Source organism: Schistocerca serialis, chromosome 10, assembly GCF_023864345.2.
Source record: "Schistocerca serialis cubense isolate TAMUIC-IGC-003099 chromosome 10, iqSchSeri2.2, whole genome shotgun sequence".
In the NCBI taxonomy this organism is placed as follows: domain Eukaryota; kingdom Metazoa; phylum Arthropoda; class Insecta; order Orthoptera; family Acrididae; genus Schistocerca; species Schistocerca serialis.
Window position 1 is genome coordinate 105,172,934 of NC_064647.1, and position 23,325 is coordinate 105,196,258.

The 23,325-nt window shown below is 42.6% G+C and overlaps 1 protein-coding gene across 1 annotated transcript in view; it reads right to left on the reverse strand.

The window, feature by feature from the left end:
* Positions 1-15,039, reverse strand: part of LOC126424916 (transcription factor Adf-1-like) — a 96,507-nt gene extending 81,468 nt beyond the window's left edge. Inside the window, exon 1 of the mRNA XM_050087758.1 lies at positions 14,830-15,039. Coding sequence (XP_049943715.1) covers positions 14,830-15,004 — 175 coding nt within the window. The 5' untranslated portion in view covers positions 15,005-15,039. The remainder of the gene's footprint in view (positions 1-14,829) is intronic.
* Between the last annotated feature and the right edge of the window lie 8,286 nt (positions 15,040-23,325).

Genomic DNA, 23,325 nt, shown 5'->3' on the forward strand with positions numbered 1-23,325 from the left:
AGAGCTCATTTTAGTTTCGTCAGTATGTACTGTACTTCCTCGATTCACCGCCAGTTGGCCTAATTGAAGGAAGGTAATGTTGACTTCGGTGCTTGTGTTGACATGCGACTCATTGCTCTACAGTACTAGTATCAAGCACATCAGTACGTGGCATCAACAGGTTAGTGTTCATCACGAACGTGGTTTTGCAGTCGGTGCAATGTTTACACATGCGGAGTTGGCAGATGCCCATTTGATGTACGGATTAGCACGGGGCAATAGCCGTGGCGCGGTACGTTTGTATCGAGACAGATTTCCAGAACGAAGGCGTCCTTACAGGAAGACGTTCGAAGCAATTTGTCGGCGTCTTAAGGAGCACGGAACATTCCAGCCAATGACTCGCGACTGGGGAAGACCTAGAACGACGAGGACACCTGCAATGGACGAGGCAATTCTTCGTGCAGTTGACGATAACCCTAATGTCAGCGTCAGAGAAGTTGCTGCTGTACAAGGTAACGTTGACCACGTCACTGTATGGAGAGTGCTACGGGAGAAACAGTTGTTTCCGTGCCATGTACAGCGTGTGCAGGCACTATCAGCAGCTGATTGGCCTCCACGGGTACACTTCTGCGAATGGTTCATCCAACAATGTGTCAATCCTCATTTCACTGGAAATGTTCTCTTTACGGATGAGGCTTCATTCCGACGTGATTAAATTGTAAATTTTCACAATCAACATGTGTGGGCTGACGAGAATCCGCACGCAATTGTGCAATCACGTCATCAACACAGATTTTCTGTGAACGTTTGGGCAGGCAGTGTGGGTGATGTCTTAATTGGGCCCCATGTTCTTCCACCTACGCTCAATGCGCCTTTACAAGTACGACACAACATGTGGTTCATGTACGATGGAACTCCAGCACATTTCAGTCGAAGTGTTCGTACGCTTCTCAACAACAGATTCGGTGACCGATGGATTGGTAGAGGCGGACAAGTCCATGGCCTCCACGTTCTCCTGACCTCAACCCTCTTGACTTTCATTTAGGGGGGCATTTGAAAGCTCTTGTCTACGCAACCCCGGTACCAAATGTAGAGGCTCTTCGTGCTCGTATTGTGGACGGCTGTGATACAATACGCCATTCTCCAGGGCTGCATCAGCGCATCAGGGATTCCATGCGACGGAGGGTGAGTGCATGTATCCTCGCTAACGGAGGACATTTTGAACATTTCCTGTAACAAAGTGTTTGAAGTCACGCTGGTACGTTCTGTTGCTGTGTGTTTCCATTCCATGATTAACGTGATTTGAAGAGAAGTAATAAAATGAGCTCTAACTTGGGAAGTAAGCGTTTCCGGACACATATCCACTAAACATTTTCTTTCTTTGTTTGTGAGGAATGTTTCCTGAAAGTCTGGTCGTACCTTTTTGTAACACCCTGTATATGCGTTTCCTACCGCAGCGCCGTATTCTGCCTATTTACGTATCTCTGTTTTTGAATACGCATGTCTGTTTCTTTGGCGCTTCAGTGTATAAACTCTAAAATAACATCACTTGTGAAGTCTGCCCAAAAAAATTCCGGAACGTTCGTGGGTTGGAACGAAATGCGGTTGTCATTCCAGCTCACGCCTGTGTTTGGTGTGTTAACTGTCGGAAGTTTCATTGTTGTCTGTTAGTTATTGTTCAGTGCTGTATTGAGTAGAACGTTGTGTCGCCGAGTTCGCGATTTTCGAGATGGCATAGAGTTAGAGGAGCAACGCGTCTGCATTACATTTTGAGTGAAACTCGAGAAAACCTTTACAACAACACACACCAAATGATGCAGGAAGCCTACGGTGAAGAGTGGTTAAGCAGTGCTCGGTGTTACGAACGGTTCACACGGCTTAAAAATGGTTGGACGGAAGTTAAAGATGACCTTCATTCACGACGCCCTTCGAAGTATACCGACGACGCTCTCATCTACATCTACCTACATACTCCGCAATCCACCATACGGTGCGTGGCCGAAGGTACCTTGTACCACAACTAGCATCTTCCCTCCCTCTTCCACTCCCAAAGAGAACGAGGGGAAAAATGACTGCCTATATGCCTCTGTACGAGCCCTAATCTCTCTTATCTTATCTTTGTTGCCTTTCCGCAAAATGTAAGTTGGCGGCAGTAAAATTGTACTGCAGTCAGCCTCAAATGCTGGTTCTCTAAATTTCCTCAGTAGCGATTCACGAAAAGAACGTCTCCTTTCCTCTAGAGACTCCCACCCGAGTTCCTGAAGCTTTTCCGTAACACTCGCGTGATGATCAAACCTACCAGTAACAAATGTAGCAGCCCGCCTCTGAATTGCTTCTATGTCCTCCCTCAATTCGACCTGAGAGGAATCCTAAACGCTCGAGCAGTACTCAAGAATAGGTCGTATTAGTGTTTCATAAGCGGTGTCCTTTACAGATGAACCACATCTTCCCAAAATTCTACCAATGAACCGAAGACGACTATCCGCCTTCCCCACAACTGCCATTACGTGCTTGTCCCACTTCATACCGCTCTGCAATGTTACGCCCAAATATTTACTCGACGTGACTGTGTCAAGCGCCACACTACTAATGGAGTATTGTAACATTACGGGATTCTTTTTCCTATTCATCTGCATTAATTTACATTCATCTATATTTAGAGTTAGCTGCAATTCTTTACACCAATCACAAATCCTGTCCAAGTCATCTTGCATCCTCCTACAGTCACTCAACGACAACAGCTTCCCGTACACCACAGCATCATCAGCAAAAAGCCGCACATTGCTATCCACCCTACCCAAAAGATCATTTATATAGATAGAAAACAACAGCGGACCTACCACACTTCCCAGGGGCACTCCAGGTGATACCCTCACCTCCGATGAACACTCATAATCGAGGACAACATACTAGGTTCTATTACTTCAGAAAGTCAACGAGAAATTTGAGAAGGAAACGGCCTCAAATGTGTCGAGACAATCATGGATCCTGCATTACGATAACGCACCCGCACATTCATCCCTGTTGACGCGTGACTATTCCACTAAAAACGAAATCACGCCGCTGCCTCATCCTCTGTACTCTCCAGACCTGCCTCCTGCGGTCTTTTTTTATTTCCAAAGTTGAAAACCCCCGTTGAAAGGATGAAGATTTGCAATGATAAACGAGATAAGACAAGATTCGCAGACGGCGCTTTCGCGCTATCCAGCAAGAGTAGTACCAAAACTGCTTCCGGAAGTGGAAACGGCAGTGGGAACGGTGTATCAATTGTAGAGGAGAGTATTTCGGAGTTCAGGCACAATAAGTAGAAGATAAGCGTTGAAAATTTTTGTGGACGAGGTTACGGAAGTTTTTGAACAAACCTCGTACCGTATCACTATGGTGTCTCCCTTTGTTTCCCCTCCCTTTTGGGCGCTTTACTTTTTTAGTTATGCAGTATATACACTACTGGCCGTTAAAATTGCTACACCACGGAGATGACGTGCTACAGACGCAAAATTTAAACGACAGGAAGAAGATGCTGTGATATGCAAATGATTAGCTTTTCAGAGCATTCACACAAGGTTGGCGCCGGTGGCGACACCTACAACGTGCTGACATGAGGAAAGTTCCCAACTGATTTCTCATACACAAACAGCAGTTCACCGGCGTTGCCTGTTGAAACGTTGTTGTGATGCCTCATGTAAGGAGCCGAAATGCGTACCATCACGTTTCTGCCTTTGATAAAGGTCGGATTGTAGCCTATCGCGTTTGCGGTTTATCGTATCCCGACATTGCTGCTCGCGTTGGTCGAGATCCAATGACTGTTAGCAGAATATGGAATCGGTGGGTTCAGGAGGGTAATAGGGAAGGCCGTGCTGGATCCCAACGGCCTCGTATCACTAGCAGTCGAGATGACAGGCATCTTATATGCATGACTGTTAACGGATTGTGCAGCCACGTCTCGATCCCTGAGTCAACAGATGGGGACGTTTGCAAGACGTTGTTGTCTTGCACGAACAGTTCCACGACGTTTGCTGCAGCATGGACTATCAGCTCGGAGACCATGGCTGCGGTTACCCTTGACGCTGCACCACAGACAGGAGCGCCTTCGATAAGTGTACTAGACGACGAACCTGGGTGCACGAATGGCAAAACGTCATTTTTTCGGATGAATCCAGGTTCGGTTTACAGCATCATGAAGGTCGCATCCGTGTTTGACGACATCGTGGTGAATGCACATTGGAGTATCACCCGGCGTGATGGTATGGGGTGCCATTGGTTACACGTCTCGGTCACCTCTTGTTCGCATTGACGGCACTCTGAACATTGGACGTTACATTTCAGATGTGTTACGACCCGTGGCTCTACCCTTCATTTGACCCCTGCGAAACCTTACATTTCAGGAGGATAATGCACGACCGCATGTTGCAGGTCCTGTACGAGCCTTTCCGGATACGGAAAATGTTCGACTGCTGCCCTGGCCAGCACATTCTCCAGATCTCTCACCAACTGAAAACTTCTGGTCAATGGTGGCCGAGCAACTGGCTCGTCACAATACGCCAGTCACTACTCTTGATGAACTGTGGTATCGTGTTGAAGCTGCATGGACAGCTGTACCTGTACATGCCATCCAAGCTCTGTTTGACTCAATGCCGAGGCGTATCACGGCCGTTATTACGGCCAGAGGTGGTTGTTCTGGGTACTGATTTCTCAGGATCTATGCACCTAGTGCTTGAAAATGTAATTACATGTCAGTTCTAGTATAATATATTAGTCCAATGAATACCCGTTTATCATCTGCATTTCTTCTTGGTGTAGTAATTGTAATGGCCAGTAGTGTATATACAGGGTGGGCAGAAGTCCGCTATCCCTGTTTGACATCTAATGTTATGTAGCTTGTTAGCTATGGTACTTCTTATCCGTTGCTGGAACTAACGTTTGCATATTTTCGCAACTAAGTTTTAATTTGTAATCGTGGCAATAGTGAGCGTTTATACATACGCTATTGAGGAACACTTAGTGACCTGTGTCTGGATGCACGAACGACGACAAACGGAGCAGACAATGAGTGTGGGAGAATTACAGATAAGGTATCGAAGTGCTCTACAGCGAAAAGCAGCATTCTGGATTGGTAAAGGCGTGCCTCTGCTTTTGGCAGTGTTAAAGAAGACCGTAGAGTGGATACAAGAAGACAGGAGGAGAAACATGTGCCGGAATCTCTGCTTCTATTGAACGATCTCCTACGAAGTCGACACGTGGACGAGCTTCGAAACTCGGTATACCGAGGACACCAATGAAAAAAAAGAGTGATCACATGAAAAAAAAGGCCTTACGGTCGGACCTCTTTGACGTTTGTGAGTGAGTTATCGAGTAAAGACCGAAATGAGCGCGTTTTAGCATACCAAGATTTGTTTACAAAAACAGACGATGTCTGATGGGATACCGCAATCACTAGTTATATAATGTCACTTATAACCCGTCTTGATTGCAAAAATGTTTATTCACATGACCGGTTTCTCTTCCTCTAGAACCACTTTCAGATCTGAAACGACAATGATACTAATTTACTATTTCACAAATGCAAAGCTTTTTCATCCTATCCGATCAACATCAAATGTACCAGAACGTACATGCAATTTCGGTTATGTGAGTTATTTTGCTACCCAAATAGTAAACCTCCTTTACTACTTTAAGTGTCTCATTTCCTAATCTAATTCCCTCAGCATCACCCGACTTAATTCGACTACATTCCATTATCCTCGTTTTGCTTTTGTTGATGTTCATCTTATACCCTCCTTTCAAGACACTGTCCATTCCGTTCAACTGCTCTTCCAAGTCCTTTGCTGTCTCTGACAGAATTGCAATGTCATCAGCGAACCTCAAAAGTTTTTATTTCTTCTTCATGGATTTTAATACCTACTCCGAACTTTTCTTTTGTTTCCTTTACTGCTTGCTCAATATACAGATTGAATAACATCGGGGAGAGACTACAACCCTAATTAATATAAATGACGTGCGTTCTGGCAACCAATTCAATGTGACGCAGCATGTGAAGGTTGCTGTGTGTGGACGGTTTACTCTTGTAATCGAAATTGCAGGTACGTTCTGGTATATTTGATGTCGATCAGATAGAATGAAAAAGGTTTGCATCTGTGAAATAGTAAATTAGTTTTATTGTCGTTTCATATCTGGTTCAAATGGCTCTGAGCACTATGGGACTCAACTGCTGAGGTCATTAGTCCCCTAGAACTTAGAACTAGTTAAACCTAACTAACCTAAGGACATCACAAACCTCCATGCCCGAGGCAGGATTCGAACCTGCGACCGTAGCGGTCTTGCAGTTCCAGACTGCAGCACCTTTAACCGCACGGCCACTTCGGCCGGCTTTCAGATCTGAAGATGGTTCTAGAGGAAGCGAAACCGGTCATGTGAATAAACATTTTTGCAATCAAGACGGATTATTAGTAACATTGAGATTTGTTTAGTCCATTACTGAATGCAGTGAACCGTGCCAAAGGTATGTTTTCAGATGAATGTGCCGTTTATCGCAACATGCGTACTTGAAATACTGTCGTTTGGGCAACAGAGAATCATCACACATCCGAGTTAGAAAGGAACTTGTCTCACGTAATAAAATGGGCAGGGTGACGTCACAACCGCTGCTTTTGTCACAAACATGGTTAATACATAAACTTGACGAAAGGGGCTTCCCTTAACGCATATGGTTGTAGCAGGACGGAGCGCTTCCAACAATACTCTTGCTATAAGCAAGTTTCTAAGTGAACTCTTTCCCAGACGGTGGATGAGTCGTGGTTCGTAAGTTTATTCCTCAAATGGCCACCAAGAACTCTTAAGCTCGCCACACCTGTAAATTCTTCTTGGGAAGTCATAAGGGCGCACCCATTTGTACATCGTCGTGCAACAAATGAAGAACTGCACAATGCTGGTGAGGATGAATTTTGCACTATGACACAAGCCCGAAAATATGTTAAGAAAAAAATCTACATTTACATCCATATTCCGCAAGCCACCTGACGTTGTGTGGCGGAGGGTACCTTGAGTACCTCTATAGGTTCTCCCTTCTATTCCAGTCTCGTATTGTTCGTGGAAAGAAGGATTGTCGGTATGCCTGTGTGGGCTCTAATCTCTCTGGTTTTTTCCTCATGGCCTCTTCGCGAGATATACGTAGGAGTGAGCAATATACTGCTTGACTCCTCGGTGAAGACATGTTCTCGAAACTAACAAAAGCCCGTACCGAGCTACTGAGCGTCTCTCCTGCAGAGTCTTCCACTGGAGTTTATCTATCATCTCCGTAACGCTTTCACGATTACTAAATGATCCTGTAACGAAGCGCGCTGCTCTCCGTTGGATCTTCTCTATCTCTTCTATCAACCTTATCTGGTACGGATCCCATACTGGTGAGCAGCATTCAAGCAGTGGGCGAACAAGCGTACTGAAACCTACTTCCTTTGTTTTCGGATTGCATTTCCTTAGGATTCTTCCAATGAATCTCAGTCTGGCATCTACTTTACCGACGATCAACTTTATATGATCATTCCATTTTAAATTACTCCTAATGCGTACTCCCAGATAATTTATGGAATTAACTGCTTCCAGTTGCTGACCTGCTATATTGTTGCTAAATGATTAAAGATCTTTCTTTCTGTGTATTCGCAGCACATTACACTCGTCTCCATTGAGATTCAATTGCCATTCCCTGCACCATGCGTCAATTCGCTGCAGATCCTCCTGCATTTCAGTACAATTTTCCACTGTTAAAACCTCTCGATATACCACAGTATCATCCGCAAAAAGCCTCAGTGAACTTCCGATGTCATCCACAAGGTCATTTATGTATATTGTGAATAGCAACGGTCCTACGACACTCCCCTGCGGCACACCTGAAATCACTCTTACTTCGGAAGACTTCTCTCCATTGAGAATGGCATGCTGCGTTCTGTTATCTAGAAACTCTTCAATCCAACCACACAATTGGTCTGATAGTTCATAGTCTGATAGTTCATTAAACGACTGTGGGGAACTGTATCGCTCGCATTGCGGAAGTCAAGAAACATGGCGTCTACCTTGGAACCCGTGTCTATGGCCCTCTTGAGTCTGGGTTTCACACGATCGTCTTTTTCGAAACCCATGCTGATTCCTACAGAGTAGATTTCTAGTTTCCAGAAAAGTCATTATACTCTAACATAATACATGGAGGCGTGTACAAATGCATTTAGTAGGTTTTTCTCTAGCACATAAATGTATGTTTTAAAATGCTTGTACAACACATACCGTCTTGTTTCAGTCCCCAGCAGTGAAAATTTAGCATACTACCGCTGAAGGAAACGTCTCTTACTTGGTTCAAATGGCTCTGAGCACTATGGGACTTAACATCTATGGTCATCAGTCCCCTAGAACTTAGAACTACTTAAACCTAACTAACCTAACCACAGCACACAACACCCAGTCATCTGGAGGCAGAGAAAATCCCCGACCCCGCCGGGAATCGAACCCGGGAACCCGGGCGCGGGAAGCGAGAACGCTACCGCACGACCACGAGCTGCGGACGCAGCTGTTACTATTATCACAAAAGTCACCTGTTACACTGGTGCTTCCTTAGTGCTGTTACTATACGGCGTCTTTCTGTAAGCTTGGCGAACCTCTCACAGCCTGGCTTTCATCTTTCTGTGCTGGACTACGCGAAGTGGCGTGAAGCTGACGATGTGTCCCATTAACGGTAAGGGAATTCATGTCCTTCGTACATGGAGGACTGGCCTTCATGTGACAATGACTTACTCCTCAAACATACAAGCAGAGAACGGTTTAGTGAACACTTCCCAACAGTCTAGGTCCAGCCTCTACAGCAAATCAGAGTGAGCGGTTTGTGTTTCAAGAACTGCCATGATGCGCCGTGAGTGGAAGCTATATTGCTCGCACATAGCAGCAAACAGCGACATACCCTCAGACTTCAAGAAGAATATAATAATTCCAATCCCAAAGAAAGCAGGTGTTGACAGATGTGAAAATTACCGAACTATCAGTTTAATAAGTCACAGCTGCAAAATACTAACGCGAATTCTGTACAGACGAATGGAAAAACTGGTAGAAGCGGACCTCTGGGAAGATAAGTTTGGATTCCGTAGAAATATTGGAATACGTGAGGCAATACTCACCTTACGACTTACCTTAGAAGAAAGATTAAGGAAAGGCAAACCTACGTTTCTAGCATTTGTAGACTTAGAGAAAGCTTTTGAAAATGTTGACTGGGTCCGCAGCTCGTGGTCGTGCGGTAGCGTTCTCGCTTCCCACGCCCGGGTTCCCGGGTTCGATTCCCGGCGGGGTCAGTGATTTTCTCTGCCTCGTGATGACTGGGTGTTGTGTGCTGTCCTTAGGTTAGTTAGGTTTAAGTAGTTCTACGTTCTAGGGACTGATGACCATAGATGTTAAGTCCCATAGTGCTCAGAGCCATTTGAAACATTTTTTGAATGTTGACTGGAATACTCTCTTTCAAATTCTGAAGGTGGCAGGGGTAAAATACAGGGAGCGAAGGGCTATTTACAATTTGTACAGAAAGCAGATGGCAGTTATACTAGTCGAGGGACTAGGGGCGTATTACGCTCTTTAGTTGTAGGAAACTGCTGTCCACCAGTGTAGTAGTGCATTGTCTCTGTTTACTAATGGAGCGATACAGCTGGAGTGAGTACACTGATATGGTTGGTGCGTACTACATAGCGGACCACAACGGACGAGCTGCACAGCGGGTTTATCAACAACAATATCCTAATCGCCGTATCCCGCATCATACGACCTTTGATGCGATGTATCGTCTGCGTCAGACCAGGTCATTTAGCAGATACTTGGACAGGGATGCCGTCACACGGTAAGAACGCTGCAATTTGAGGAAGCTGTCTTGTAGCATGTGGAGCGGGATCCTTCAATCAGCACTCGTGCAATTGCACGTCACATGGGGACGAATCAGACGAACGTAAAAACAGTCCTTCGAGAGCAATTTCACTTACAGCTTGTCCACAACCTGGAACCAGTTGATTATCCACCCAGAGCACAGTTTTCGCAGTGGTACCTGGAACAGTGTGAAATGCATCCTACATTTCCATCCTCTGTGTAGTTTACCGATAAAGCAACGTTCGGGCCTCTTGGAGTCTTCAAAATGCACAATTCGCATGTTTGGAGTGAGGATAACCCACATCCCACAGTTACTAGCGCTCATCAAGTGCGGTTCTTCGTTAATGTGTGGGTCGGTGTTGTTGGAGACTGTTTAATTGGGACCTATCTGCCTACCTAGTTGTTGTCTCTTGGTCATAAAAAAATGGAAAATTGTTTGTTGGTTTAATTAATTTGCCGCCAGAGAAATCTTCCTCTACCGGGTGAAATACTCCTCATACGAAAAAGTGACATTAGGGGAAAATATTTGTTTTGATGTCCCCTACAACCTCCCAGAGTTTGTCGATTTAAATACTTTTCACCCTGTATATGTAGCTTAAGGGGAGGTTTACTATCTTTTGGTACAAAAAATCGATATTTTTAAATTGCATTTTTGGGTCCAGAAGTGTTAGAACCCATCCCTGAAACTGTTTTTCCGAATACGGAACGGAAATGTTTGTTATGCGCAATTGAACAAAAAAAAAAAAAAGGTTCAAATGGCTATAAGCACTATGGGACTTGATATCTGAGGTCATGAATCACCTAGACTTAGAACAACTTAAACCTTACTAACCTAAGGACATCACACACATCCATGCACGAGGCAAGAGTCGCATCTGCAACCGTAGCAGCAGCACAAGTTCCGGACTGGTTGAACAAAAAAATGCACCTGCCTGAAATCGGCCTTTTTCACGCGCCAGTTTCTTTCTTTCGGAGACCGAGTTATTGTACCGGTGCTTGGGAGGAAACACAAAATTCAAATGAAAGTTTTAACGCGTGTGTTTGGAAGTTATCCCCCAAGTATTTGCATTCTGGCGCGGATACTGGGGAGATTGCGACTTTCCTGGCAGTCAGCAGTTTCAGCGAATGGTATTCTGCAATTCTGAAGACCATGACAACGATGGAAGTCACCCCGGGACTCAATTCGACGCAGTTCGCCAAGCATTCGGACGGCCACCGGATTCAAGCGGCCGAAAACCGCCAGTCACCGGCCGTACGAGCGGCTCTGGAGCAGCGCAGAATGGCCCAGATCGAGCAGAACGCCCTCTATGAGGAAGAGGAAGGACTAGTTCATGGATCCGGAATAGTAGATTGAACGTAAGTTGCATAATATTGCATTTATATGTAGTCAAAACTAAATGCTTTTTTTCTCGAAATGACGTTTTTTTATCGCGCGGTATGGTAACTTCAAATCTACTGAACGGATTGGCATGGTTCTTTGTTTCCGACGAAGCTAACTAAATTGTCTAGGAGTTGTACCACTTTTATTCCGATCCATCAAATATAAATATTTTTACTTGGCCGACGAAGTCGAATAATCGTTGACAAAAACCCTATTTTTTTTAAAATGGCCGCCTTTTTGTTTCCATTGGCCTAAATAACTTAAGCGAGGTACAACTCCTAAAGAATCTTATATACTTTGCTAACGTCAACTCAATTTTGATTTCAGACGAGCTGGCTGACCTGTGACATACCGCGCGTGAAGGTCTACACCGAAATTTTTTTTCGTTCCGACGGCACTCCCGCCTTTGCTCTTCGACATTTCCGGTCGAAAAAATTCCAGTTTGTAGAGGAAATATCAATAAACATTCCCACCCAATTTTATATCTATAACACATCCGGAACCAGCCTCTTGTAAGGCTCTTGGATGCCATTTCGGCATTTGCGTGTGAATTTCGCCGTGTCTTCTTCTCTTACAAATTATTAGACCCTACAAGGCCAACAACAATCATTTCCACCCCAAAAATGTGAACCCAAAACCCTCTTATCAAGATAAGCAGTGCTAACCACTAACCGTGTAAAGTGCCTGATAAGCCCTGCGGATTAAAACTTATTTACACACTCACATGGTTCGTTCCTTAGAACAATAATTTGAAGATCCTTAAGGATGAGATATGTGAAAAATCCCTTTTATGCTTACGTTCCTTGCTCTGACCCTAAATGTAGTAGCTATCTAAGATTATCCTCCAAAGTGTGAAAATAATTTTTTTCATTTATAAGGTAATTCAAAAATCATACTACAACATTTGTATACTTACGTTTAAAAAATAATTTCTGCACAATTGTAACTGGGGACAACAACACACTGTCTCGGAATCTGGCAGAAAACCCAAAGAGATTCTGGTCATACATACAGCACACCAGTGGCAAGACAATATCAATACACTAACTGCGCTATAACTACGGTGAAGTCACTGATGGCAGTGCCACTTAAGCAGAGTTATTAAACACGGTTTTCCTGAACTCCACAAAAGAAGACGAAGTACATATTCCTGAATTCCAATCAAGAACTGCCAAGATGAGAAGTAGGTATCCTCAGTGTAGCAAAGCAGCTTAAATCACTTCGTAAAGCTATGGCCTCCGGACTAGACTGTATACCAGTCAGGTTCCTTTCTGAGTATGCTGATACAATAGCTCCGTATTTAGCAGTTATATACAACCGCTTACTCACAGAAAGTTCCGTACCTAAAGACTGCAAAATTGCTCCAGGAATACCCAAATAGGGAAATGGGAGTAATCCGCTGAATTACAGGCCATATCACTAACGTCTATTTGCAATAGGGTTTCCAAACATAAACTGTGTTCGAACGTTATGAATTACCTCGAAGAAAACGATTTATTGACACACAGCACGGATTCAGAAAACATCGTTCTTGTGAAACGCAACTAGCCGTTTATACTCATGAAGTAATGAGTGCTATCGACAGGGGATATCAAGTTGATTCCATATTTTTAAATTTCCAGTAGTCTTTCGACACTGTTCCTCACAAGCGTCTGCTAACCAAACTGCGCTCCTATGGAATAACGCCTGAGTTGTGCGGCTGGATTCGTGATTTCCTGTCAAAGGTCGCAGTTCGTAGTAATAGACGGAAAGTCATCGAGTAAAATAGAAGTAATATCCGGCGTTCCCCGAGGATTAGGCCCTCTATTGTTCCTTGTCTATATTAACGACATAGGAGACAAATCTGAGTAGCCCTCTTAGATTATTTGCAGATGATGCTGTCATTTACCGTCTTTTAAAGATGACCAAAACGAGTTGCAAAATGATTTGGGTAAGATATCTATAGTGCGAAAAGTAGCACCTGACCCTGAATAGAGAAAAATGTGAAGTTATTCACACGAGTACTAAAATAAATCCGCTAGTTTGGATAACGCGATAGGTCACACAAATCTGAAGGCTGTAAATTCAACTAAATACTTAGGGACTGCAATTACAAATAACCTAAATCGAAACGATCACGTAGATAATGTTGTGGGTAGAGCAAACAAAACACTGCGATTCATTGGCAGAACACTTAGAAGATGCAACAGGCCTACTACTGAGACTGCTTACATCAAGCTTGTCCGCCCTATTCTGGAGTATTGCTGTGCTGTGTGGGATCCGCATCAGGCGGGACTGACGGTTGACATCGAAAAAGTTCAAAGGAGGGCGGCTCCGTTTTGCATTATCGCGAAGTAGGGGAGATAGTGCGACAGACAAGAAACGTGAATTGGATTGGCAATCATTAAAACAAAGGCGTTTTTCGTTGTGACAGAATCTTCTCATGAAATTTTAATCACCAGTTTTCTCCTCCGATTGCGAAAACAATCTGTTGGCACCCACCTACATAGGGAGAAATGATCATCAGAGAAGTCAGAGCTCGCACAGAAGAATTTTAAGTGCTAGTTTTTCCTGTGCGCCGTTCGAGAGTGGAACAGTAAAGAGACAGCTTGAAGGTGATTCATTGAACCCTCTGCCACGCACTTTATTGTGAATAGCGGAGTAATCACGTAGACGTACTTTACTGTCAAGAGCTCCATTATTTTTAAACTAAAATCAGGATATTTTCAAAATAAATCGCGAAATAAAGCGGATAGATAGATAACTCGTGATATTGTCTAGTTCCAATCACTTTTGATCTAAAACTCTGCCTGGGCATCGCTGCGTGATTTATGTAAAAATCTAGTGTCCTTTCTATTCTCGTTCAGTGAAGTTTACTTGGCTAGGGTGGGGTGGTAGAGGGGCGGGCAGTTGCTCCCTCCCCTCCCCCTCCACCTTTGTCTACGCTCATGGTGTTCTGTTCTGACGGGCAACGAATGTTGGGTGAAAACAGGTTTCAAGCTTTTCCGCTCTAATGTTTTAGTTATATGTTCACCTGAAGATGTGGCTTCTAGTGCCACGAAATCTGTAGTGATCCAACAGTAAAGGACTAAATACAGCTGAAGCGGTTTATTAATACCCAAGACCACCAGAATGTTTATTTGAAGTGTAGCACATTTGGTAAACGTCACACTACGTAACTGTACAATCCAGATTCCCACCCCGCCAGTTACTCAACAGGAAATACTACGAAAATGTTTCCCAATGACTGCCACCCATCAACAGGCCTATGTTCGACAACCCCAGCTCCATGCATTGGACTGTGGTATAGATGTAAAAGGAACAGTAAACTATCTCTCATTCGATAACGATACGCAAACAGTCCACTTGGTACATGCCAACTGAACACATAATGAACCGCCAACGAATTTTCAGGAGGAAAACAAAAATCTAGGGCTGGAAAGGTTTAATTTCTCGAGAAACATCATGTAATGCCACGCACCGCAACACCCTTATGTCAAGGGTGAAAGCAGACGGGTGTAATCGGACGCTTCCTTGATCCGCAAGAGGATATATGGGTACTGTACAGAGATTATCTATTTTGAAGTCATATATCTTGTACTCACCATTCCGACTTCCCAGCTGACGGGCGACTGTCTTCCAAAGTTGTTGCTTCTTCTGCAGTTTCCTAAAATCTATGTGATTCTTGTCGTATAGTTCAGGATGTCTGTACACCAGTTCGATCAGCTTCTCTGTAGACATCGTGGACAGACTGCACAGTGTGCTACCCCGACGCGACATCTGTAACAAAGCGCTTTGAGATGCGGGCTACCCCGCAGTCGGCAGCGAACTGGCATCAGCGCCCCCCACTTGGCCGTTGCACGATCGAAGCAGCGAAAGCGAAATCTTCCGCCTGCGAGCAGCGAATCGCCGCCTATTCGCCCTGGCTAGCGCGGAAAGATTCGCTCGGCGTATGTTCGCTTTTAACAACCTGTGGCACGCTGTAGCCAGCGACGATTGCTCCTGTTGTTCGTTACGTTAAAAAAAAAAAAAACACGTTTACTCGTTGTCAAACCTAGTAAAGCAGTTTTACATTGGCATATACAAGAAATGCTCCTGACATCAGTATGCGAAAAATAGCACATTATTTGTATTTTGAATGCAGCTTTTTTTCGGATGGTAGCGTCTCCTAAGCTTTAGGTACTTCTCGAAAATCATGTTGCACCACCATCTGATCAGCTGCGTAGCTGCTTTGAAAAACCAACAATACTTTTACCAGCTTCCATTATCGCAAACCTTCATTAGGCACTGGAAATTTTTGAATTACAGAATTTGTGTGTGTAGATATGTGGGCTCAATCACACTCCACATAACGCCAAGTGCTACTTGACTGCTTGAAAAAAAAAAAAAAAAAAAAAAAAAAAAAAAAAAAAAAAAAAAAAGACTGAACATCCGAACCTAATATTGTTGACAATATCCACAGCGGGGACATATAAAAATGAGAGCAGTAATCGAAAAGTATTTTTTTTAAATTTCATTTTTACTGTTTACTGCTGGAAACGAGACAACCATCAAGACTTGTTATGGGACAATTAAATCTTAAGTACCACTATACAACGATTTTATACATATATTAATTTACAAATGTTAGTGTTTGGTATGTCAGAGATTCATATCGGCTTCTTACAGGTAAAGTGCTTTTTAACTAATTTCGAGATTGTGACTCATTAGTGTTTTGATATTTGAAGAGGCAAATACTTTTTTGTAAGGCTTTCCCCCAATGTATTTTGGTGTGAAGCATACCGTATATAGAAGATCCCAAAACGATGTTGTTAAGATCTTCGTCGACTACTAGAAGTTCGCTACAAAAAGCAGTTAGTAATAGCAAAGCTTATTCATGTGTTTTGGCAAATATCTTCGCAAAATTCTGCTAACTGATCTACTTTTACCTCGTTCGCATTCTCTTTTCCGCAGAACAAATGCAAATTAGCGCAAAATAAAAAAGTATTGCGATCTAATAGAATTTGCTTATTTAACTTCGCACAAAACATCGTTAAAACATAAGGAGTAATTCCCCTTATCCAGTGTCGTCAGTGCGGTAATTAAAAAAGTTGACGCATCCGACTTATGAGTATTGTGTATCCGAACGTTGTTCAGATTGTATGTATCAAATTCTGATGCTCTGATTTCGATTATGGTTGTTACAGCGATGGAAAAGCCTGACGATCTGTGATCCAAAACTGTTAGAAATAGTAAAGTTTTTTTTTCATTCATAACAGCTCATGGTGGTACAGTATGATTTCTGTATTTTGAATCTGTCACTGATTTTTGGTTGATTTTATATTGTGCTCCATTTCTTGCAATATGTATAGTGTGTGTTCTATTGATAACATCCACACAGTTCATATTGTTTACAGATATATAAATAGAAAAAAGAAATACTGTAAATACAAATAATATGAGCAGTTAGGAATGAGAGATATTTTGAAATATAAGTTTTTGAAGCGACAGATATTGGACTTTTACAAAAAAGAACAATCATTCCATGTTTGTACTGATCACCTAGTGGTAAAATAATAGACACCTTTTTAATAACGTAACTGATGTTCTAGATGAAGTTTCAATGTCCAAGAAGAAGACAATCGTATGTGGAGGCATAAATGTTGACGCAAATAGGGATGAAACTGGGTAGCAGTCTCATAAACACTCTTCAAAGTTTTGGCATGCCATAGTTGATCAAAGGTGCAACAAGGGTAACCTGTAACAAAGAAGCAGTAATCAAGAATGGTGGTTCAAATATAGAGAGTGAATATTGTAATTTACCTATAATGCTAATATCTTTACTTGCTTTGACCTTGTCATTTAGTATTTGGACAAGACAAACATCTCCTCTTGTTTGCAGATATTTGCCACAATTCGTCTGCAGATATTTGCCACAATTCGTCTGTACCTGTTCATAAAAGCTCTCTCTCTATCACCACCTTCCCCACATGAACGTTGAACCACATATAGCTATTTTTGCTTCTACTTCTCCACTGTTTGCTTCATCTGGTCCCTCTCAATCTAACAAGCCACCTTCCTCAAAGCTGACCTCCACCACCAACCATATGAAACCTAGCAACCACCAGTAATACTTCCCCTTCAAAAGCTACCAGCCATTCCATATCAAGGAGTCCATTCCATACAGTTCAGCCACTCACGGCTATCACTCCTGTATCGACGAACAGTCCCTTCTCAGATACACCGAGCATCTCACTGAGGCCATCACAGACCAAAATTGCCCTCCCTACCTCTCTCCAGGCACTTACCATTTCCCATATTTGAGCATCTGGCTACAAAGGAGGTCTCCCCTTTTGACTCAGTACCATCCAGGACCAGAACAAGTGAATTACATTCTCTGCCAGGGTCCAAATACCCCTTATCATTCACTTAAATTAAGAATATCCTACCCACTATCATTCCTACCCTCCCATGTTGGTATTCCACCGCCCACTGAACCTCTGCAATATCCTTGTCAATACCTACACAACTCTTCTTCAAACCACGTGCCTCATGCCTCATACCACTGCAGTCCTCGATGCTGAGTGTTCATCGGAGGTGAGGGTACCATCTGGAGTGCCCCAGGGAAGTGTGGTAGGTCCGCTGTTGTTTTTTATCTACATAAATGATCTTTTGGATAGGGTGGATAGCAATGCGCAGCTGTTTGCTGATGATGCTGTGGTGTACGGAAAGGTGTCGTCTTTGAGTGACTGTAGGAGGATACAAGATGACTTGGACAGGATTTGTGATTGGTGTAAAGAATGGCAGCTAACTGTAAATATAGATAAATGTAAATTAATGCAGATGAATAGGAAAAAGAATCCTGTAATGTTTGAATACTCCATTAGTAGAGTATCGCTTGACACAGTCACGTCGATTAAATATTTGGGCGTAACATTGCAGAGCGATATGAAGTGGGACAAGCATGTAATGGCAGTTGTGGGGAAGGCAGATAGTCGTCTTCGGTTCATTGGTAGAATTTTGGGAAGATATGGTTGATCTGTAAAGGAGACCGCTTATAAAACACTAATGCAAGCTATTCTTGAGTACTGCTCGAGCATTTGGGATCCCTATCAGGTCGGATTGAGGGAGGACATACAAGCAATTCAGAGGTGGGCTGCTAGATTGGTTACTGGTAGGTTTGATCATCACGCAAGTGTTACGGAAATGCTTCAGGAACTCGGGTGGGAGTCTCTAGAGGAAAGGAGGCGTTCTTTTCGTGAATCTCTACTGAGGAAATTTAGAGAACCAGAATTTGAGGCTGACTGCAGTACAATTTTACTGCCGCCAACTTACATTTCGCGGAAAGACCACAAAGATAAGATAAGAGAGATTAGGGCTCTTACAGAGGCATATAGGCAGTCATTTTTCCCTCGTTCTGTTTGGGAGTGGAACAGGGAGAGAAGATGCTAGTTGTGGTACCCTCCGCCACACTCCGTATGGTGGATTGCGGAGTATGTATGTAGATGTAGATACAGCCATAGCCGGATGCAAGACCTGCCCCTACACCCTCCCACCATCACCCACCCTAGTCCGGTCACAGGCATCAGCAAACCTCTCAAATGCAGGGCTACCTGTGAAACCAGTCATGTGATTTACAAACTAAGCTGCAAGCACCGTGCTGCTTTCTATATTGGCATGACAACCAATGAGCTGTTTGTCCACTTGAATGGCCACTGATAAACTGTGGCCAAGAGACAGCTGGGCCACCCAGTCGCCAAACCTGCTGCCCGACACAACATGCTGCCCATACTCCAGTAAGTGTTCACAGCTTGAGCCATCTGGATCCTTCCTACCGTCATCAACTTTTCTCACTAGCACAGGTGGGAACTCTCCCAGCAATATATCCTACATTCCCATAACCCCCCTCGCCTCAGCCTTCGCTAATCCCTGTCCTTCAGCGAGGTATCCAATTCCCTGCTCCTACTTCGGCTCTACGTAGCCTTATATTCCACAAATGTTTCCACTAGTCATTTCTCGTCCTCTAATTCCCTCCTTTTCTGCCCCCCCCAATCAAATCCATTCACTACACCTATCGGTGCCTACCTGGTTCTCATCACATCCCTGCATGCTCCCACAAGCAGTGTTATAACTTCCTCCACCTCTACCCAGCTAACCCTCCCCCTCCCCTTCTCAGCATCCTCCTCATTCCCACCATCCACACATTCTCCCATCGGCCACAGTTGCTTTACACAGTCCGGCCTCAGAGGCCGTAGACATTGGTCGTGTGTGTGTGTGTTTTCTTTCGGTCGAAAGCTCAAATGTACAGCAGTCTTCTTGTTGTGCCTATTTGCAACTCAGTGTCATCACCTCTATATGGTGAATAGCAATCTGCCCTTTTCATAATATTGTAATTATTCCATCCTGGATTTTCTATTGGTTGATTTAGACTAATCGCCTACCTTCTCAGTGAAGCTCAGTTCAGTTTCTGTACTAGAAGTACACAGTCAAACATAGCAGAGTTTACAAAAGCAGCACTTGATGCACAGTTTACAAAAGCAGCACTTGATGCACCAGACAAGGATGAATGTGTCACAGGTATGTTTTTAGATATATAAAATGCCTTTGGTACTGCTGCCCATAAAATTCTGGTAAAAAAAAAAAAATAAATCTTGGGTATTAGGAATAAGGGGGCATGCTAATGACTAGTTTCAATTATATTTGAAAAACGGGATACAAAGGGTAGATGTCACACAGGCTTCAAAGCAAAAAAATTAGTGAAACAATGATCAGACCCCAGATATATTAGCATATGAGTCCCTTAGTGCAGTATCTTGGGACCAATATTGCTTTTGATATACAGGGTGATCAAAACGTCAGTATAAAATTGAAAACTTAATAATCCACAGAATAATGTAGATAGAGAGGTAAAAGTTGACACACCTGCTTGGAATGACATAGGGTTTTATTAGAACCAAAACAAAACAAACAAAGTTCACAAAATGTCAGACAGATGGCGCTGGACAGCAAAACTGCTACCATGACAGGTGAGAGGTACACTGATATGTTACAAAGTCGCATCATCCCCAGCCTGGCTGATAAACACATGCTGGAACGTACGATGTTTATGCAGGATGGCGCTCCACCCCATATTGCTAGATGCGTGAAAGATCTCTTGCGCGCGTCGTTTGGTGATGATCGTGTGCTCAGCCCCCACTCTCATCTTGCTTGGCCTCCCAGGTCCCCAGAACTCAGTCCGTGCGATTATTGGCTTTGGGGTTACTGGAAGTCGCAAGTGTATCGTGAACGACCGACATCTCTAGGGATGCTGAAAGACAACATCCGACGCCAATGCCTCACCATAACTCCGGACATGCTTTACAGTGCTGTGCGCAACATTATTCCTCGACTACAGCTATTGTTGAGGAATGATGGTGGACATACTGAGCATTTCCTGTAAAGAGCATCATCTGTGCTTTGTCTTACTTTGTTATGCTAATTATTGCTATTCTGATCAGATGAAGCGCCATCTGTCAGACATTTTTTGAACGTTTGTATTTTTTGGTTCTAATAAAACCCTATGTCATTCCAAGCATGTGTGTCAATTTTTACCTCTCTATCTACATTATTCTGTGGATTATTAAGTTTTCAAATTTATACTGACTTTTTGATCACCCGGTACATCAATGAATTTCCAGACAGTGTTTGATATGGGCAAAAATTCTTTTTGCTGATGACAGCAACATTGTAAACACGGAGCTCTTACAAAGCATTGACATGTTCCATACCCACGAGGATCTTCTCAGCACCGATCTATGGAACAAAAAACTAATCTAATCTAATCAAAAGAGAGGATGCCTACTTGTCGACACAGAATTCGTTCAAATTTATGGTACGTGTTGTGCGTGGTGAGACAAGAAAGTGCCCCAAGTGGAAACTCCAAATGGCCAAGCATTTAGGAAATAAATGGAATTTTGATATGGATCTATCACCATGTGCACCTTATCAATTGCCCCTGTGACAGTGTCTTTAGGAAGTGGTGTTTGGATCAGCAATAAGAGATCGGATTCGCATTGAAAAGGTCGCAGGTGTGACGCCGCCTGGTGGCAAATATTTTTATGCTCCTTGGCAATGCATACACTACTGACATCACAGTTAACAACATCATATAGGTTATTTTATTGATTTATATAAGCACAAAAAGTACAGACGTATGATGAAATGCAGGACAGCAAACATTTACAAAGGGATTGTATTTTACGTGTACACGGGAACATCAATTTACATATGTGATGTTCCCGTGTATGTGTTAACTACAAACCCTTTTTAAATGTTTGCAGTCCCGCATTTTGTCCTATACCTATACTTCTTTGTGCTTATATAAGTAAATAAAATAACCTATATGATGTTGTTAACTGTGATGTCAGTAGTGTATGCATTGTTAAGGAGCACAAAAATATATGCCCCCTGGCAGAGTTGAACCTGCAACCTTTTCATTGCAAATCCGATCTGATCGTGCTGAGCCAAACACTGCTTCCTAAACACAGTGTCATAGGGAGAATTGATAAGGTGCGCACGCTGATAGGTCCATATCAAAATTCCTTTTATTTCCTAAATGCTTGACCATCTGGAGTTTCCACTTGGGGCACTTTCTTGCCTCACTACACCCTATATGTAACGTGAATTTGGACGAATTCGGCGATGATGAGTAGGCATCCTCTCCTTTTTAGTAAAGAAAGCCAGTGAAACCCCAAAGGTTGTATATGGCTTGTCATCATGCAACACATTTACAATGAACATAAACAAAGCAGACATGCTTAAAGAGTGAAAACAATTCTGTAAAATTAGACAAGAAAGAAAATTTCATAGCTTGTATAACAAACAGAAATTTTTATGAATTGATATTGACTGTCACCTGAAGAGGAATAAACATACAAACACACTAACAAGCAAAGAATACATCATCAGCATGCTATTATGCCCTTAGAGTTCTGCCATCCGTATGTAACAGATAATTGGTGTATAGTAACATACTATTGCTACATACACTCCATCGTTAGCTGTGGATTTATTTTTTGGTGATCTCATACACAAAGACATGGGCACAGTACTCAAACTACAGAAAAGGCTGTTAGAATAATTACTAAAAATAGTAACTGAGCTCCCTCTAAAGAACTGTTTAAAAAGCTGGGGATTCTAACTTCATGATCTGATTATATCTACCAAACTGTTGTGCACATCAAGAGTAAAATAGCAAGTACCTTACTAACACCAGTGGGCTATACATCATCATCCAACAGGAGCCAGACTAAACTTACATTTACGAAGAGTAACCAATCGAAGATCACCAAACAGTGATTCTTCTACAAGGGAATAAAATTACACAAGAAATTGCCCAAGGAGCTTAAAGAGACAAGTTGGTGAAACCATATCTCTAAAATAATTCATACTGTAAAGTAAAGCATCTCTCTCTTTTTTTTTTTTTTTTGGCTGGGGAGGGGGGGTTTACAAAGGTTAGGGGATGCTTATAAATTAACATATTTAATAGTAAACTGTCGCATTTGATGAACGTACTGTTCTTTTAAAATGTATACTTTAGCTTTGTGTGATACCTCACAATAGTTATATTTCTTAATATGTAAATTGTACATTACTCATGACAACATTGATTGCATGTAAATGCTTAAAGATGGATAAATAAATAAAAATATATAAATATTAAAAAATACTATGTAGAGAATTTTGCACCTGAATTTTCTTGTACACATTTCACCCTAGCTTTAACAATGTCATTAAGAAGCCTTGAATTTTAGGTATTGAAAGAGGTCTTCCATAGATGTGTCGTCTGATGCACATGTCAAACACAGCTATTTCACAGTAAATATTACAGATGTACATGCACACCAGATATTTTCTATTTGTTATCTTATCGTCTAATGTATTTACCAAATATTTTATAGATATAACTTCTAATACTCTTGTTTGATCTGTAAATATATCTGTCTGGTATTCCTTTTCTTTATTAGTGAATGCCATGAACATTTTCTTTATTAGATTCATGATGAAGTGATTCTTGGTGTTCATAAGTGATCTACTAAACCACTTAACAAGGGCAGAAACAATGCTTTTTTCAGATGGTACAA